The sequence below is a fragment of the Leptosomus discolor genome, chromosome 2, assembly GCF_034619465.1.
Source record: "Leptosomus discolor isolate bLepDis1 chromosome 2, bLepDis1.hap2, whole genome shotgun sequence".
NCBI classification, from domain to species: domain Eukaryota; kingdom Metazoa; phylum Chordata; class Aves; order Leptosomiformes; family Leptosomidae; genus Leptosomus; species Leptosomus discolor.
Window position 1 is genome coordinate 100,947,559 of NC_141392.1, and position 20,110 is coordinate 100,967,668.

At 40.4% G+C, this 20,110-nt stretch overlaps 1 protein-coding gene across 1 annotated transcript in view; it reads right to left on the reverse strand.

The window, feature by feature from the left end:
* Positions 1-20,110, reverse strand: part of LRRC1 (leucine rich repeat containing 1) — a 72,198-nt gene that overhangs the window by 25,055 nt on the left and 27,033 nt on the right. Inside the window, exons 3-4 of the mRNA XM_086461524.1 lie at positions 16,073-16,151; positions 12,813-12,902 (exon numbers count right to left, since the gene is read on the reverse strand). Coding sequence (XP_086317650.1) covers positions 12,813-12,902; positions 16,073-16,151 — 169 coding nt within the window. The remainder of the gene's footprint in view (positions 1-12,812; positions 12,903-16,072; positions 16,152-20,110) is intronic.

The following is a 20,110-nucleotide window of genomic DNA, read 5'->3' on the forward strand; positions in this document are numbered from 1 at the left end:
AAAATAACCCAGCAAAAAGAGTAACACAGATCCCTAATCCAACATAGAATAAATCCCTTTAAACACCTGGACCAGTACAACTGCCAAGGAGGTGCAGGGGAGGCATCTGTCCTGCCCAAGCCAGCAGCGCTATGAGGGAGGACTCAGTGAGTAGCCGTGTCCTTGTGGATACCCACAACAGCTGTCTTTGCATCCAACCACCTACCACACATTTCGGAGACTGACTGTGGCCGATCACAGTCCCAGGCTAGGTTCTCTTCTTATGGGAGTCAGCTATCTATGGGATCACGCTTTCATCTCTAATGGCGCAGCTTTCTGGAGGAGAAAAGTTTTATTCTACAGCTATTCTCACTCACAGCACGCTCACAACTGTAACTACCCTGGAACAAAACAAAGACACTTCCCTCCACCCTTTTAATCTATCCTTTCTACCTCTTCCAAAGTCTTGAGTCTGAAGCCCATGTACGCAGATCCCAATAGCCAAAATGAAGCTTCCCACCAAGTAATGTAAAATAGAGACTAAGTCTATGAAGTTTATACCAGTAAAGCTGTCCCATTAGGCTGAAGCATTATGTTTAAAGTGGATCCATCTGAAAGAGGCCAAAAAATGAAAGGAAATTTTTGACTCACTACTCTTAAATTTCAACTAGTTACAGAAGCAGCTCCCAGTAAACCTATGTGCTGCAATTTAAAATGGGAAAATGTGACAGTTATCTCATAAAATAGAATCATCTAAAAGGCATGCTGATGTATTGAAGCACCAACCTCTGAGACATCACAGAGCAGAGGTATAGCTCTTTCTTAAATTTACCAACAGATCCTCCACACATTGTATGTTCACTAACATTTTTCTGGGTTTAGGGTATGTCAAGAAACAGGTTTTTTAGTCATTTGCAAGAAAAACTTTACATTTCTTGCTATTTTTCAAGTATCTTTTCTGATTTAATAACACATTCTCTCCAGAAAGTGTAATTCTTCCTCTTCTCAACTACAAATAGAGCTTTTTCGTAATATACTAAATGAAATAACGTCTTCTGTTCTCTCTGCCCTTAATGTTACGGTTGCATTGTTAGTCAAGTCTTTCTGAAGTCTCTGGAAGGAACTAAAGGAAGCCATACTTTTGACGATTTCACAGTCTCTCCCTAATTCTAATCTTCATCTAGGAGAGAAAACCAGTCATGGGGGGTTACCTGTTTCAATCTGTAAAACACAGGCAACAGCAACCTACTCTACCCAAACCGGAGACGGTTTCATCATCAGCTGTTCACCAACTGCATTTAGAAACACAAACGCACCATAGAGCATTGCAGGCTGCTCTCCAACACTGACAAACAGTCCTCGCTCCCTCAAAATAATCCAAGAGAAAATGTACAAGCAAAATGTCATCTCTATTCTAAAGCAGAAAGAAAAAAAAAAAAAAAAAACCACTAAGTACTTTTCCAAGACTACTATCATAAGAAGCTATTTCACAGAAGCTCGTAAAAAGCATTAATACTGTAATAGTTCTTACCACAAAAGCTATCGCACACACCTTGAACACTGAGCATGCGTGTGAAATTACTGAGCACAAGGCAACAGCCCAATCAGGCAGAGGATGCTGTAACCGAAATAATTACAAAGTCTTCCATCTCAGCATTCTAAATGATTTCTGTTGTAAAGATGGACGCAAGCCAAATTTAAAGGTATGACATGGCTAAAAATATAATTTTCAGTACAAACCAGATACACTTATTCAGTGCTGTAGATATCGGTATTTCATCACGTGAGCTAAAGAATGGAAAGAAGAATGTGAAAACAATAATTGAGAACAAAGCTAATAGCAACAAAGTAGTCCATAAATGCTGGGAGTGTCTTTCCTGAGCATGCCTGTCAGGATTCAGGAGAAAAACTCAAATCCAATATGGTCTACAGATCGGAAACACTGCAAATACTCTTTCATGCCAACTGCAGTAGTCTCCTCCAAAATAAAGGTAATAGAACCAGGCACTAAGATCGGAACCAAAGCATGTTCTTTTTCCAAAGCAAGTCAGTTTTTCTTTGGATTAATTACAAAGAGATTATCAGCAGCAACATGCCCTACAACACAACCATTTCAAAAGCAGATGACTCTCTGGCCAACAGCAATTCACTGCAATACGTAAAATGACATCAATTGCCGTTAAAAACAAAAACAAAGAAAAAAGAAAAGGAGGAAAAAAAAAAAAAAAGACAGACAGAGAGACATGTTCCCCAGTTACCTTGGATGAAATTACATTTTCAGTGTACCACATACATTAAACATACTCTGTCTTGTAAAGTTACAAAATACAAAACTGAGATGAGTTATCCTAGCGCTGTTACTTTATCAGGGACAGCTGCATGATTCCCTTATTCAAGGGGACAGAAACAAAGGAAGGTCCTACACAGTACGGATGGCTAAGGTGAGAACACAGTACAGAGTCTGAATTTGGCCTGATATTACATTTTTTATGCAGCAGTAGCGATGGCTACAGAACACAGTCCAAAGATGCAGCATACAGAAATAAGATATGAAGTCCACATTCTGGCTATTTCCACCAGTTCCAAAGGACTTCAGTTTGCTGGGCCAACATCTGAAGATTACTGTTATTTTGATAACACCTGCCCTTGCATCTCTACACAGCACATACCCTTTGAAACGTTCATGGTGACGCTAGACTGGGAAACAAAGGAGTTTAAACTAGACACCTCGTTTTATTTTTTGTGCACAAAAGGAACATGACAGTTTTTCTGTCTATCAAGGGTCTTCCAAGAGATGAGAAGGTAACTGTGGTACTCTGACAACAGCATACAAAACGCATGAGACTAGCCATAATTAAAATATATTACACCCTAACCCCACTGCCCAAACAAAATCAGTAACATGTATGACCCTGCCCGAGGACACACCAGCTAGGTGACTAGTCACTCATCTGATGGGATGCTATTAAGCTACTCCCATCCCACAGGGCTTCTAGCTGCAGACCGACAATTCATTGAGAACCTGACGTTCAGCAGCTTTTTTCCCCCCAAGGAAATGACAGAGTTAATCAGTCACTAGCTAGCTCTCAAAATGCCACTTACTCAGACCACAAATATTTGAAGGTACAGCATATACCTTTGGGATAGGCTCCTGTTCCAAGTCACTCTCAAAAGAAGCCTCTTTCTCTCACCCTCCCTTCACTGACTGTATTACTGACTGCAGAAAGAGTCTGAAAAGACCAGTCTCCAAGCTCCAACTCCCATGCCAATCACATCCTGGGCTGCATCAAAAGTAGCATGGCCAGCAGGTCAAGAGAGGTGATTCTGACTCTCTACTCTGCTCTGGTGAGACCCCACCAGGAGTACTGTGTCCAGCTCTGGGTTTCCCAGCACGAGTAAGGCATGGACATGCTTGAACAGGTCCAGAGGAAAATCACGAAAATGGTGAGAGGGCTGGAACACCTCTCCTATGATGAAAGGCTGAAAAGAGTTGGGGTTGTTAAGCCTGGAGAAAAGAATGCTCTGGGGAAGACCTTAGCGCGGCCTTTCAATATATAAAAGGGGCTTATAAGAAAAATGGAGACAGACTTTTTACCAGAGCCTGTAGAGACAGAACAAGGGACAATGGTTTCAAACTGAACGAGGGTAGGTTTAGGTTGGATATAAGCAAGGAATTTTTTTTACAATGAGGGTGGTGAGACACTGGAACAGGTTGCCCACATAGTTGGTAGATGCCCCATCCCTAGAAGTGTTCAAAGTCAGGTTGGATGGGGCTTTGAGCAACCGGATCTAATGAAAGATGTCTCTGCCCACAACAGTAGGGTTGGATTAGGCGATATTTGAAGGTCCCTTCCAACCCAAACCATTCTATGATTCTATGAAATTAGGTGCTTAAACTTGGGTGGTTTCAAGAGGTTCTGTAGCACACACCCCTTTCCAGAGTTAAGCACCACTTCAGCTCTTCCCTGAGTCTGTCTTATTTCACACACACACAGTTACTATACCTGCCAGCACCATATTCTTCCTTGGTGTCTGAACAACCAGCTCCATGTAGATTTTCTGTGTAATGACATTTCCAATGCAACAAAAGCAATATTAGCCCTATAGGGAAGGATCATGCTTCCTGAATTTCCCAAGGTTCTGTTAACATATAACCATGTACATGTAGTTTGTGGTCTATAAGCTCCCGGTATGCATTTTGACCTCTTTTTTAAAAGGTTCAACACTACATGCTTATTTTGCTTCCAACTACTGCTTAATGCTGGCATATAATAAGATAAAGTTATCATGAAAGAACCTTAAAATTCATATCCATTATATGGTAACCTACAAATAGTACAGAACTGCAGCTAGTTTCCTTTTCTCAAGAAGATTATTTCTCCAAAAAGTCTAGCTTAGGCTTAAAGCATGTTTTTTTTTCCAAATGTCGGCTTTAACTAGTATCCTGCATCTTTGTTTGGTTACCCTTTTGTTATGGAAACCTGTGTTACAGTGTGAATTATAAAAAAGAGCACTAATGAATTTTTGTACAATTAATCCAATAGCATTTAAAGAGAGAGACCTTACGCCCACACCATGTAATAGGGGAGAGCAATTTTTGCAAATTCTTAGCTACTGAATCCCAGAAATTCTTATATGCGTCAGAAATTAAAGGAAGTATTAATTTCCTAAATGAGGGTGCTTACCCATTTCAGCAAACTCTCTTCACACACTTGAGCTCCTACAGTTCTACTTCAGAATATAAGGGATGCTGTAAAAGTAATTCCAAAGCAAGGCAACTAGATTTTGTTTCGATTAAACTGTTATGCCTCATCAGTAAAAGACCATTCTTCCAGATGTCATCTTTGAAAGCATTCCCCCTCCTCCTTTTTGGATGCAAAGCAACTTGAAGTAACTTTCATCTAAGTTAAACACTATTTTGTCCTCTCAAGTTTAGGTGTATAATGTGGAAGGGAAAGGCACATGAGGCTTTCCTTAGCAGTCCACTTCGGGAGTTTGACAAGCAGGACAGTATTCTAGTAAGATCAATTCTAGTAAGAAAATCTGAAAGTAAGGATTATGTTCCTAACACTTGCCATTTTCTACACAGCTGGGAGAAGTGAACACAAATTATGGGAGAAAATACACCTTCCTTGGAAGACTGAATTTAAATAGGCACAACAAAAAGTAAAGTTGATAATTATGTCATCCTAGACTTAAAACAGCAAAGACTCTGAAAGCCAGAGGAAGAGCACTTGCATAGCGCTACTTGAATTGAATTGCCGATTCCAGTAACTGGCTTGTAAGAGGCTACAGATCTTCCACAAGTGAAATCAGAAGGATAAAAACATTAGTATCTTATCAGCCACTAACTAGGGGAAAGACTAACAGACAGCCAGTAGTACAAGTCACATCCAAATCTTAAAAACAGAGAAAAGTTCTACAGTTTACAGCCAAGGAGTTCCATAAATATACAGAGGTATATTCTGTAAATAGACTACAGAGGTAGTCTAAGCTGCTAATTAAGACCAGTTTTCTACATAAGCTTGGTTTTCAAGTTGCTGGGATCAGTTCTTCTCTCTCTGCCACTCACACACAGCAACAAGCATGGTTCAAAAAAAGGGACAGGAACACTGAACTCCCTACGACCTTCAAAAGGCATATAAAGAAGAAGAGAGAGATTCGTAATTACTGCTTCAGCCTGTTCACTTTTGAATGCTTTAACCGAACATTCTCCAATTTGCTTACCAAGTTTACTGATATGGGCCGGGGAGGCTAAGCCACTTCACTATTACAACAAGATCTCATTTTCAAAATATCTTCCACTCCACTCATGCAACGTCAATCTTCAACGACTTCAAAAAATGTAATTACTTTATTTCAAAAAAATATTGCTAAATATATGTTAAATATTTCTTCCTTGTGTAACATACAAAATGCCATCTCTCTCATTTAAAGGCCAGACAGCACTACATTCACTGTTACATTGTTAAACGGTGTTCCTGAAATAAGCTTTTGAGTTCCTTAACATTCCCATTTGCCATTTAACAAACAGCTGTGTTTAACACTGAATGCTCTACCTACTCAAACTCTCTAAATATTACTTGTCATGCTAAATTCAGATAAGCCAGAGTAAGAGCCTTTAATACTATTTATATCAGCCTAGCCAGACCACCTACAAACAGTCCTCCTTCTATGTATTTGCAAGATAAGCCTCTCCGTCACTTTTGTCATATCATCTAAGACCGTGTTTTAGTAAGACATTATTATGCTAAACCTTAAAACAGAATTACATTGTCTTGTTCCACACAATTATAAGAGCATTTTCCATTCTGTGGGATGCTACCAGACGTGTAATAAACACTTGAGGCATCCCAGCACACACTAAGGAAAACATAGTCAAGGACTGGCCCAGGAATCCATTATCAGAACAAGCATGCCATTCTGATCCGCTTCTGGATCATCTGCATTGAACGCATCATCCTTGCCTTTGAACACCTTTTATTCTCCAGCTACTCCTATACAGATCAACATTAAAGATTTTGAGTTCAGAAGTTAACTGAAAACTTCAAAATCTCTAGAATTAAACACACTTACATATATATAAAACCCCACCTCAATCAGTGACTTGTTTCTCTAACATGAAATCTCTGGAAATTCGTGGTTCCACAGCTCTTGAAAAGCAGCATGCCTATAACAAATCTTTCTGCAAACAATGGTCCTAAGTCCAGTAACATTTTCTCTATTCTTTTCATTATGTTCACTACCATAATGAAATGCCTATTTCAGCTTTCTACCTGCTAGCTGCAGATGTTAAGAGGGAAATTTCTCTGCTTACCTGGTAACTTCCTTTCAGTAGTGTCCACAGATCCATTCAGCCTGCTTGCAGCTTGAGGGTAAACCAGACTCATCAGTCATCGGCATCAGAAGAATATCCTTCCCATCTAAAGAAATTCACCTCTCCTCACCTCTAAAGTTTCTAAAGCTAAAATAATGCTATTCTACTTTCTTACACTATAGACCCTGCAGTCCTCTGAAAAAAAAGGGGGGTGAGGGAGGCTCTGAATGATGGGGATGATATGCATAATGATACTACTATGATCTTTTCTTGAATCCTCACGATCTGGAGATCATGTTCAAGTAGGAGACCATCTGTACATTTTAAGGGGGGGGGGGGGGGGGGGGGGCGGGGGGGAAGATTGTGTATGGCAGAGGAAAGCTTTTTCATTTGCCATGCTAGAGTTCCAAGCAGCAAACTTCCAAAACACTCTATCTGTCAGTTAGTAATAATCTCATACTTTAAACCTTAGCATCCAAAAAACCAAAAAAATAGGTAAACTTTATCTTTTCCAGGCACAGACAAGACGGCTGAAAAAATGGTAAAAGCTAAAAACTGGGTATGAGTTAGATGTTTGGTGTACTGATTGGCAACAGGCCTTAAATCATAATTTAAAGCGCAATAGCGAAGTTCTGCACTTTGCTTCAGTTGTTAAAAGAAACTTGTTGATTTTGTTGTCCCCACAGAGCCTGACAGGTAAGTGCCCTTTTCAAACACACATTTCATGCTGAAAGGACTGGGTTTTTTGGCTAGGGTTGATTCCTTGTAAAGCACCCATCTGAGAGTCCGATGCCAGATTAACCATCAGAGACGCACATAAAAGGCTTTCCAAAGAAGGTACCTAGACTTCCTTCAAGCCTAAAAACCACAAATAAATAAATAAACGTACAAAGCTGACACAATCTCTCTTTTCTTTCTAGATATTAAGCCATGAGAGCACTATATGGATCTCTAAGTTCCTAGATCTTTGCTGGCAAAAAGTCAAAATCAGAGTGAGCTGGTGGTGGTGGCCAACTAACTCTGAAGCCAATGTTACAGAATACACACATGTGGACAGAGAAGGTGCTGGGGACAGACAGACATTAGATTATCCAAACTACTGTAAGGTATGCCCTAGGAAGCCTTACAGACAAACACCCTGCTTTACTCAAATACCCTTACCTAAAAATACTCTTGATTTTTGAATTTCAGAAAAAAGTAACGCTCTGTGTTTTGGGTGTCATACATATAAGGAAGTATTGAAGAAAAATCGTGGAAGCAAGTGGAAATTCCCAATTGCTACCCACGCTGGGAGGAACAGGTTATGCTTGCTCGTTGGGCAGCTCTACAGACACACACAGTTCTGCAGAACAGACAAGGAAATTAGATTTGCTCTCATCAGACTGAGAAACACTGTAAAAGACACTCCCATTCACAGCTTAAATTGTGTAACTTGTTTCTCCAAATGGTTCAACTAGCCAACAGGACAATTCCTGCTCCAAGCTGCACCCACCTAATTATTAGCTAAAACATCTCACATGCATTAGCATTCACTCTTTTACTGCAGATAGCAACCACACCACAAGTTAAGAGGACACAAATCACAGACAAACACAAAAAATAGCACTGGTAATATTAAGACATCTAGTCTGTTATCAAGTCCTAAAGCAGTTGTGTCACACATCTTTCTAGTATGCCCTGAAACAACACATGAGCTTAAAAAAAAAAAAAAAAAAAAGAGGAATGCTTCATCTAACAAGCGAAATCTTTCAGCACATACACCAGCACTGGAGAAGCAGCTTGAAATGGAAAAGTTGATGTACACTGACCACTGGTATACACAAGCAAGAGGAAAGACAAAAGGTTCAATGAGGCCTTGCCTATGTTCTTCAAACATCCAGTTGGGACCCTTAAAAATACTCCTTTTGGCAACACAAAGGAGAAGAAAAATATTAAAGGTCGATGCAGAAGAATTCTTCATGGCACAGTAAAAAAATTACAGCAACTCTACATATCAATGCCTTGAACAAGTTCAGACAGTGGCCTGGGTCAATGAAGCTGAACATTGGCATTCATCTTTTACATCAGACCACGTGAAAAAAGACTGGACATCTCAATTCATGAGGAAGCCAGACTTTCAGTAATAGTTCACCGCAAGGCAATTCAAATTATTATCTGCCATTAGGAAGAACTTCCTAACTAACGTTCAAAGTATTTTTGTTTGGAAAAATATTTGCCATTACTTTTGTTGCTTTCCCCATTTAAGAGAGTAGGGCAAATTTGCAGTGTCACAAGATTCTAAGTAGGTAGGTTGGTAGTACATACTGATCACTGTACTAGATGAAGACAAATTTGAGACTTCACAGGCTGTATTAGGCAGTTTCCCAGACAGGACTGTAAGATTGTAAGAATTTAGGATGCATTTCCCTAAGTTTCCACATACTCTAGTGGCCAGAAGACCGGCAGCAAGCACATGGACAACGAGGATTTTCCCAAAACAAGCCCAACTGTAGTAGAATAAATCACCGGTATATACTTGTTTGCTCACTATTTGACAGATCTCATACACAGCACATAGGTCCAGCATATTCCATCAAATAACACCATGGATTATTATCCAAAGCACAGAAAAACTCCAGTAATGCATTTGCAAACATAACCGAACACCTCTAAGAGCCTTGATCTGCTCAGTCAGAAAGACACAATTAACATTACCTTCTTTCTAATTTCTGGCATTTTTTGGTTCCCAGCAAGTGCAGAGGGAAATGAAGAGAGAACAGTGAGGACAAGGAGGCAACCTTTGGAGAAGCCACAGAGCATTTCACTGCTTTTACCAAACACAAGGTGTTCAGCTGCACCATCAAATTCACTTGTAATAAATGATGAAAACGTTGCAAACTAAAAAAGGAAAGCTGCACTTGTTTGTAGCCAGACTTAAAAAAAAAAAAAAAACACAAAACAAACCAAAAAACTAGTTATTACTTATAGATCTAATGCTAAAAATTTGATGAAATTCACTCTCAGAGGTACGTCACCCATAAAGACTTCAGGTTGCAGTTCTAATTGGCTACAAACAAGACCTCCCAATAATTTCCAACTGGAAAATTATTCTCAAAAAATAGACAAGACCCTCTTCTTTCTGTCACCAAGACACCCCCCAACAGACTTCAAAAACTGTTATATTTTGGGTGAAGAACCCATGACTTTCCCTCGTGTTACATTAATATTCTTACGAGTTGGAAAGCACTCATATTTAGCCCAAGCCTACCGTCGACTTCCCAACTGTCATGTTCCCACCTACCACAAATACCTGACGAGCCAAAGACAACAACTCCACACATTTGTCTCTCCTTCTTTAAGCATAAATCTGATAGCAGAAATTTCTACTAGTGAGACTAAAGTGTTTTTATAAAAATACAACATTCATATTCTAGATAGCTAACCTGGGAGCACTTCCCAGATCCTGTCAGACTTGAATAAAAGTCTAGTCCTCCAGGAGAACTCACGAAGACCACCAGGACAAGCATACAGCTCTTCCTGGAAGAAGTGTGGACCCCTGGTTTTTAGCTTCAATATCAGCAATTGGACACAGACATTGAGGGAGGATGGGTTACACTGCTCTGTTCTGCAACAGCTCACATCGGGTTGAAATAGTATCACAGAATTTCCCTGGACTGCTTAGGAACAACAATAGGCAAGTTTTTACCCTTATTCTTGCACAGCTCCACTACTGACATCTCTACAAATGTCTGGTATAGCCATTTTAACTAAAGATGTTTCTAGTCATGTGCTCCAAAACAGAGGCTAACACCACTCACACTACCAAATGACAAGCAGGACAAGCAAAAACCAGAGCCACTGCAGCTAGTGACCCTCTCAGGGAAGCCAGCAACCTTCCTCTGGCTATTGTCTGCAAAGCAGTAGTCTGCCTCATGCTTTGGGAATCATTTCAGCTTGTCATGTTTCTTGTATTCATTTTCAGAATCAGGCAGGATCCCAAATTTTTGCCCTTGGTTTTCAGTAACCACAAAGTCTGAACAGGTCTGTTCTTTGCTGCCAGTGCTGCAAAAAGTGGCATGAAAAGTTTTGTGAACTGTTACAGAAAAGAAAGAATGTCACAAAAGCCTTGGCCCATGCAATTTTTAGGTAAGACTTTGCCATAGTCACTGGGTGCACATTAGCTGTACCTGTTACTGCTTGTGGAAGGTTTCAAAAGACATTTTCCACTTCTGTTGCTGCTGGAGTGGTGCCAGCTGACAGCTTTCATACCCATGGGAAGTGGCTAAAGCAATGCCAGTCTGAACTTGACTATATTGCAGGAGCTCTTAATAATAAGATACCTTCTGGAGAACTCCTGTGTTTAGAAACAGTTGGGTTTTACTGTTAGGGACTCTGCTGACTCCCCAAATAATCCCTGTTACAAATACTTCACTTTATGAAAGGACATTGAAGATTAATAGGCCTCTACTGATACTCATGACTCAACGTCTGAGTTATTGTAGCCTTCTGAAGAAAGACAGAAGTAGTTCTATACACAGCAACTTAGAACAATACAGGCAAGGTAATCATAAAGGCAGGTGCAGATTCAATAAGGGCTGGGGGGACGGGGACAGGGGGGGATGGGGACAGAGAACAATCAGGTGCTGCAAGAAATGTCAATTCCTCTAAAACGGCATGTTTCCCAGCAAAAGTAACAAACTGTAACTTTTCTGAGTTAAAGCACAGATATCTTAAGTTCTGTGAAGACTATTCCTGAAGCTGGAATAGCAAGTTAGACTCTTCAGCCTGGAAAAAAGCACCTGAGGATATAACAGAAAACTACAAAGGCAACAATGGATTGACAGCAGATCAAGTGCATAGCGATCAGCTGCTCACTTCCTCTTCCAATACTAGGGATCAAAGCCAAGGTAGGTACAGCCAGGTTAAAAAAAAAAAACAACAACAACAAATCAATGCAATGGGTAATAGACCTGTGCAGCTATTTGCCAGGGGAGAATACTAAAGACGTCTACACAAGGTCAAGGAGAAATCAGACAAGTATGCGGAAGAGATTCATTACAGGCTACCAACTAGACAAACCAAAATCCAAAGCTCAGGAAATCCAATGAAACAGAAACAGTCAGGGGATGGAAAGAGGAATAAACAAACACACATTTTTCTTCTTAAACCTCACTAAGCACCTACTTAATACAATTGTAGAAGGCAGATGGGCTAGATGAGCCTTTGAGCTGAACCAGCACAGCCATTCTCACATATTCAAGTGAGGAGACATGGAATCACCTCTTCTCTTTCAAATTGGAAGAGAGGCCCTTCTGTTCACTAAGAGGAGAGCAATTTCCCTTTTGCAAGTGTGGATGTCCATTTCAGTCAAAACGAGACAGATAAACAATGTTCACTTTACTTTCCACATCTCCACCCTGGAAGTCTGTTCTTGCAACACTGCTCTACTTTCCGGAGTTAAACTTATCTTAAAAGCCTATCAAATTTCATCTTAAGAGCTGTTCCATGAGTTTTCATCTCCACAGCTCCCACTGGAGTTGTTTTTTTTTTCCAGAACCAGGCTGTTCCTATAGTCAGGAACCTTCTAATTTCCATCCTGATCACAGCCAGCTTTTACCCATCTGTTCTTGTGCCAACAATTGTCTGGTTTTCAGCTAAGCTGCAAGCCATCTGACATGTTCACAATAATTGATCAATGGTCTACTACAATGAAGGAAAGCAAAAGGTCAGATCTACATCGCAAAATACCTATTTAATTTTGCACCTAAAATTCCAAGTTACTCCAAATCCCAAGGAACAGAGTTGAAACACACACACACATGCTACAGATTCTGCATTAGCCTGCTAATGTCACGTGAAAATGCAAACAGATTTTTCTTAAACAGATCCCTCAGACCGGAAAGAATATAAAAAATAAGCACAAACCTGTAAATAACTTTATAGGTGTATTACATACAATTATGCAAGTCATTTATACAATAAGCATAATAATAAAGAGAAAATATATTAAGACAGTAATAAAGTATAAAAAACTTACTTCCCAATGTTTTCAGGCAGTGCTTGCAGAGAGATGTCATTTACTGAAAGACACGTTAGATTCTGTAATTCAGGAAAGCTTTCAGGCAACCTACGGAGATATCAATTCAAATCAAGGACTTCCAGCAGAAGTATTCACATTTATGCAATACATAGCAGAAAAGAGAACATGTAGTGGAAAGCAAGAGTCTATTTAGCAAATACACAGAGGGAGGCATGCCCAGACTCCAGCATGCCCATACTCAGAAAATTCTAAGGATCATAGTAAGAAAAAAAAACCCATGACTTCGTCTAAAGTTTCTTCTTTGTCAAAAAACAGGTAACAGCCCTGTCTCCTAGGCCCTCTCTTCCCTGCCCCCAATTTGCAACTTTAAACAGCTGTAGGGCTTGAGAACATTTTAAGCATTTTAACAAATTTTAAAAATCAAACATATTAAAAAACCACAATTTTTTTTTACTACTATTTTCCTATACCATCTACATGGTAAAATAATTAAACAAATTATTTTTATTCAGGTTTCAGTTGCACACAGGCTTACGGCATAGCCATTTTGTATTAACTACTAGTCTGCTCTTCAATTGCTGCTTTTTGAAGAAACAGTCTGCTCACTATGAAGGCAACATTTCACTGTTAGAGCATTTCACATTTACTGGTTCACAACACAACAGCATGTAATCCCTCCCTTCTCACATTATTAAATGCAGCCATATGCAAAACACCCCCAAAGCTCCCAAAGCCTTTAGGTCCATCACCCGGCCAGTCTTCTGCAAGGCTTGCCTTTCCCTCTCCTCATATGCACGGGATTCCTATACCGCTCACTGGCAGCCAAGTTTCACCAAGCAGTTCGGTTTGCAGTTGCACAGAAGACAGGATGTGGTAAACGGGGCAACAGGGTAGAGGAGGAGACAGCCCTGGCCCAGCCATCCAACTTCTGCTTGGCACTCAGAGCAAGCAACCTAAGCTTAAACTGTAGCATTTGGTTTGGTTCCTGCTCTCCGCATCACCCAGCTCAAGGCACATGGTATGACCCACAGGCAACCAGCCAAAAGGAGACACATCCCTACAGGCAAATACAGTTGTGCATGATGGGGAAAAGGAAAAAGACAAATTACAGTCTGGGGCAAGGGGGCTTTTCATGTGCTCAACTCCATACTGCACTGTTTGTCATTTTCTGGGCCTTATTAACAGACCATACTCAGTATCTCCAAAATGTGAGCTCCACTGTAACTATTCATTACTACTTAGGCTCTAACAGGTCTAAGACTGGAATTAAATGGTGTGATTATCTTTTGATCAGCCCTGGAGACATAGTTGGACTAGATGATCATTGTAGGCCCCCTCCAACTAGAACTATTCTATCTATAGCATATAGTGGACTTCCAGTCTAATCTACAATAACAGTGCCAACTTTTTATCAACATAAACCTGAAATCACCTGAAAACAGCTGGAAAAATGGTCTGCCAGCCACTTCTAATGCCACAGGTTCATCAATGATTAAATGTGACAATGAGGCAACATACTGTATTAGTAGTAGGACATTGATTGGGAAGATCTCCAACTGGCTTTTAAGCTTAGAGAAAATAAGGACAAGAATCAATGGCTAAAAAACATTCCAGAATACCACACAGAAATGGGAATCACTACCAGACTTTGCTGCTCTGCCTGGGCAAATTAGTGCCAAAACTTACATGCCGGGTTATACAGGTAAAACGGAAATTCTGGTCCTCATCACAGAAAACACCTGGCAACCGTGTGTAAACAGCTTCTGGTATCTGTGTTTTCTAACTTAGTAAACTGCTTGGAGTGTCATTTTCCAGGATACGCACACACTTTAGAGCCACTTTATCAAGAATTTTTAAAATTCCCTTAAACCACCAACAAAGAGTTATGAGAACTATTTCAAGCCCATTAAAAAGCCTTTCAACTCTTGTTAATTCCACTGAGCTGTAGGTGTGCATTACACCTACTGTTTAAGGAAATACATTACTTGGGTCCCAGGTCTTACTCAGTACACAAAATGGAGAAGGGTAACTAGCACACTACTACAGACAATTTTGATTTCAATACCACATGATGCAGCTCTGAGCTCTATGTACGGCACACTGACACCTGGGAAAAAGCTGTTCAGTGACCCTCACCACTTGCATATCTGAACATCAGTTCAGCCTCAGTTTGCTTTGCTGGATTTTTGTGGTATTATTATCCTCACTATATAAATGGGCTACAGAGGCACAGGGATTAAGATCACAAGTGTCCCTTTAATGCTCAGAGATGTGTCTTTCCAGAGAACTTAGGATGCACTATGCGCGATATTCAAAGCGCACTTCTGAAGAATCTCAGCTGCACACATGGAAGAAGACGTCTTGCAAAACCACTGGAGCAGTTTAAGGTGTTACAGACACTCTCCTGTTTGTCAGCAGTCCTACACCCCAGCCAGCCAGCTAATCATGCAAGTATTCCTAGCCCATCTCAGTGCAAAGCAAAGCAGGTCGGCAAGCGCCCAGTGTGAATACTCTGGCTTATGTGACTTGCTAGACATCACAAAGGAGCTCTGTGGCACAGGCTGGTTTAGGAAACAGCTCTCCAAATAGTGTTTAAAGGCCTTAACTAGCAGATCACCTCTTCCTTGCTATCTCTAGCCTCATTTCACTAGATAAATTCCAAATTCTTCAGCAAATGGAAGAGAGAAATGTAAACAAAACTACTCCTCTATACTAAAAGCATGCGTAATCCCCAAACCCCAGCTCATCAGAACACAGACCAGCAGCAGCCATAGCAGTTACCATCAAATGCAGTGCGTTTTTGCCACATGTTACTGCATGTCACTGTGTTCCAATTGATGGGAGCGTGATGAAATGCCAGTCCAAGTTTTAATCATTAGTAAAAGCCACTATCTGCAGCAGCTCATCTAAAGTCTATCCCAAATCATCAGGCACCTGGCTTTGTGCCAATGCATTCGTGCTAATCATTGCCTTATCTCTCCCAAGTATGAGCATGGTTTTCCTACGCATTTAAGAAGGGGAATGATAATTACTTAAGAGACAATCAGATTTACATTTTTCCTGGTTGGCTAACAAATTTCATCCCCTCCCAGGAAAGATGCTCACCACTTTTTAAACCTGAACTTTTGCTGCAGCCTCTGCCAGAGACAGACACTGTTGGCAAGATCACAATTTTTAAGGACTTATTTAAAATTGTAATTGTTATGGCAAGATTGTAATTCTGGTATAGCAAGTACTAGGAAGAAGGTGGAAGTTACCTAGTCAGTGGATTCCCACTGAAATCTGCTACCTGTAGTGCTCTGCAGAATGAGATGCTTTCTGGTATTTCAGGAATATCTGCAGAAGACAAAAAAAGGAAAAAAAATTGTCAACAACTGTACTGCATCTACACTGAAATCACTGCCTCATTACATTCAGTAACTTGCTACCGCAAAGAGTTACCTTGGTATCTTTCAAGACATTTCAGCATGCATGACTGCTTCACGTCCAAGTACACAGCTACCATGACAGAGCCATTTTGTGGTTTTTCACATCTCGTTTCCCCCTCCTGCTCCAATGCTTGTCTTCCTGATCCTAGACTACTCACCTGTCCTTGGACTTATCTTTATCAGCCTCTGCCCATCAAAAAAAAAACAGACTCTCTCTGTGTTAGGATTGTCGCAAAGAACCAATCAAAACCTGAACCTCTTGTAATTTGACCAATACATGCCTACAACCCGCGCTGCCAGAAAGTAGGTGGGGAGGAAAAACAAGGGAATGAAGAAAAGAACGTCCAAGTCTCTCTCTGGAGCAGAACCAGTCTCCCGTCACACTGAAGCCACATAATTTGAAAATATTATTCAAATTGATTGGTCCCAAATAAGGTCTAGTACACTATTTCAGATTGCCAGAAAACAATCAGAGATATTTGTATATGAAAACAGGTTGCTTTTTTTTTCAAGTATCTTCAACACAACACATTTACCTGCTGAAGTTAGGCATGCTACCTTAAAAATAAAATTGTCTTCTGGGCCTCTTACATCAAGCTGTATTTCCTTGAATAGGTTGTGGGTCCTCTGTGTAAGTCCTTGTTTACTGTCATTGAGATCCAACAAAAATGAAACAAATATGTTTGGTTTCCTTGTTTAACAACTTAGATTTTTATGATTTATTTTGAAAAGAACTCAAAAAGAAAAAAAAAAAAGGGCAATCTTACAAGTAAAAATCAGATTGTTTCCACGTTTTTTCCTATTTCCATTTTTTCTACAGAGCATTACATCTACTCCATCTCTCCTTCCTGATGTTCTCATCACAAAGAGTACTTCAGCGAAAGTCCATAGATTTTTCTCATGCAAGTGGCACCACTGACCTCAGCAGCCATCAGTGATCTAAATATGTTAAGAAACATTTGGAAATTTGGTCTCTTGCTACCTAGCTGAGTAACTCAGAATCGACTACCTATGTATTTCATTCAGCTCTTCTCTGCAAAAGCAGTGTGATGGACAGAGGAGGGAGGAGGGGAGAAGGAAGGAGAGTACCTGCTCATCAGGTTCATCTCTTGCCAGGTAACCTGAGCAAATGCAGCTATTTTGAATGATTCCCAGCTCAGAACTGAACCCAGAGCCAGCAAGAACATCTTCCTAATCCACAGGTGACCAGTTGTGAACAATGAACAAAGAGGCGCATCCCCTGGGAACCTTCTTCTGTTTCCCACATGAGTGGGAAGGGCTGGAGGAAAGGAGGGAGATGGGCACCCCCAAATGTCTTTCACGCCATCCCAAGAGGTGCTTCCTCGTGGAATGGAAGCAAATCACTCTTGCCTCACAAACCCCAGTGCTCCCAGTACACTCACCAGGCACAGCGCTGAAAACAGACAGGGCAGATGGATAAATGGTGTGGTCTAATCATTAACCCCAGAAATACACTGCATAGTCAGAAAATACATTCACTGTTTCTAAATAACAAAACAATGAGTAAGAGAAGTGAACAACCCCAGCGCGACATATCAAATAACCAAGCTGCGCTTCCACAATGCCAAACAAAGCCACCCAGGGTGAGGTTTGCATGGAGCAGTGTGCACAGCACAAATAGTACACTCGCTGAAGGACAATAAACTACTTGTAAATCTACACAAACCTTAAGGCTCGTCAACAGCAGCAGTTGTTCCATAAAATGGAATAGGTGACTTTAAAGACTAAGTTCTATCAGAGATGTTCTGTATGTTCTTACCCACCCACTCTTTCGTAACAGCTTTGGTATTTGAGGGGAAACAGTTGATCCTTCCTAGAAGCTCAACAGCAATGAGAGAAATTCAGAGTGGAACATGAGGTGAGGCCTTCGAGGTTAGAAGGGACAGGTCACACCAAGTCCCCAAATCAGGATTAAGAGTGCTCACTCCCTTGTAGCGGCTTGCTTCACAGAACAACCAGACCACCAGGCAGGACTGCAGCCTGGTACAAAGGCCAGAGAGGTGCGGGGGCTGCAATTTAGGACCCTGCGCAGGGGGCGTCAGGCCAGAGAGCAACCAAGACTTGTGGTGAGGCTCTTCAAACCTCTTCGTGGGTTTCATCTCAAGCCTGAGTCCAGCACAGTCAACCAGAAGATCCTCCAGGAAGAACCTCGAAGTAGCCATGAAACAACTACAGGAGCCACAGGGCTCCCAAACTTAAATGGAAGACACTTGAACAATCAGCCTGTTTCAAAGTGTCACATTCACAAACGTCTCCGCTGAGCTTACTTCAGGAGTCAAAACCTCACACTTTCATTCCTTTCCCATGGTAGGGACAAACCAGTCTAAATAGTGCATTTAGGGAACTAAAATGAAAAATAGAAGTTTCATTAAGATTTCCTGATTAAACTATGACCTTAAAGTGACAAATTTTTGTGACACCTGAAGTACTCAAAAGCATTTGCCTGTCACTACCACTCCAGAAAGTAAAAGCACCGATGTCATTGCAGGGACACTGCTCTGTCTTGCAAAACAGATGGCAAATAAACTAATACTTTTTCTTTTTTCTTTTTTTCTTTTTTTTTAAAAAAAAAAACCATTCATGTAGAAGCATTCACTTTTGAGAGGGTGTTCAAGAAATGCAAACAATACACAGAAATTGAAACCTTCCCTTCCCCTACAAAGAAATACACATAAAATCAAAACAATATCAAAATTGCTTTTACAGACAGCAAAGCTGACGGTTTTACCCGTTCCATGACTGAGTGCCACCTGTAGAACCCTGAATCTGTACTACAGGATTATTGACAGATGTCCTGCATGCACTCAAACATACACTGTTTCTTCTATCTTGCATTATAGCCACAACAAACACCGATACTGAGTGCCACAAACCAGCAGCAAGTAAAGAACATGTCATCCACCATCTAGTCCTCATACCACCCTTCCCTGGATAACTACCTGGAAAAGTCCTGAAAGGGACATCGCTATTTCAAAGCTTCTGAGGACTCAAAATAACTCATTTCTTTGCAACACAAGCCAGTGTCCACAACTTTCATACATGCATATATCTATATATATATGCACACAACCCTTTCATATACAGATACACACTTTTCTGTGTGAATCATTCTCCCAGATTAAAAAAACAAAAAACAAAAAAACAGAGCAAAAAAACCCCACAAAAATCATAGCTCAAGTAGAAGTAACTATCCTAACTTGTTTGGGAAAAAGAATATATATATGCATAAAAATGCAACACATAAAGCAGAAGATAAACTTAAAGCCTCAATGGCAAAGTTTCTGAAACTATTCTTGCTACTGATTTCCTCCACCAACATCTAGTGTCGTTGCCATGCTGCAAGTAATTTCTCTTCCACTTCTGTACCACAGACTATGAAAACCAGAAAATACTCCTTCTCAGCAAAACTATTTTGATAAGCTTTTTCTGTGACAAGTCACGGGTATTATCCGTAACAGCCAACAAGTATCTGAGCTAAGTAAAAACTACTCCAAGATAAGATACTACTTGAAACAAGACAGTACAGGCACTGCTTACAGTTTGGATGCATTCGCAAATTACTAAATCTGTTTTGAAAATGAAATGTGCTTTCCCAGTCTAGATATTCCAGACTATGAAGTCACTATATGAGTAAAAATCTTCAATAAGAAACAGTAACAGACACAGGGAAAAGAAGGGAAATTCCATTTCTATGGGGTTTTGCACGTAAAGTGCTACCCATTTTTCTCCTTCACCTAATCGGACAAAGGACAGACAAAAATTCAGTGCAACTCTCTGAACTGAGGCTCATTATCTATTTAGTAAGTTCAACAAGGTTGAAAAATAACTTGTTTTAATTTCCAGGCA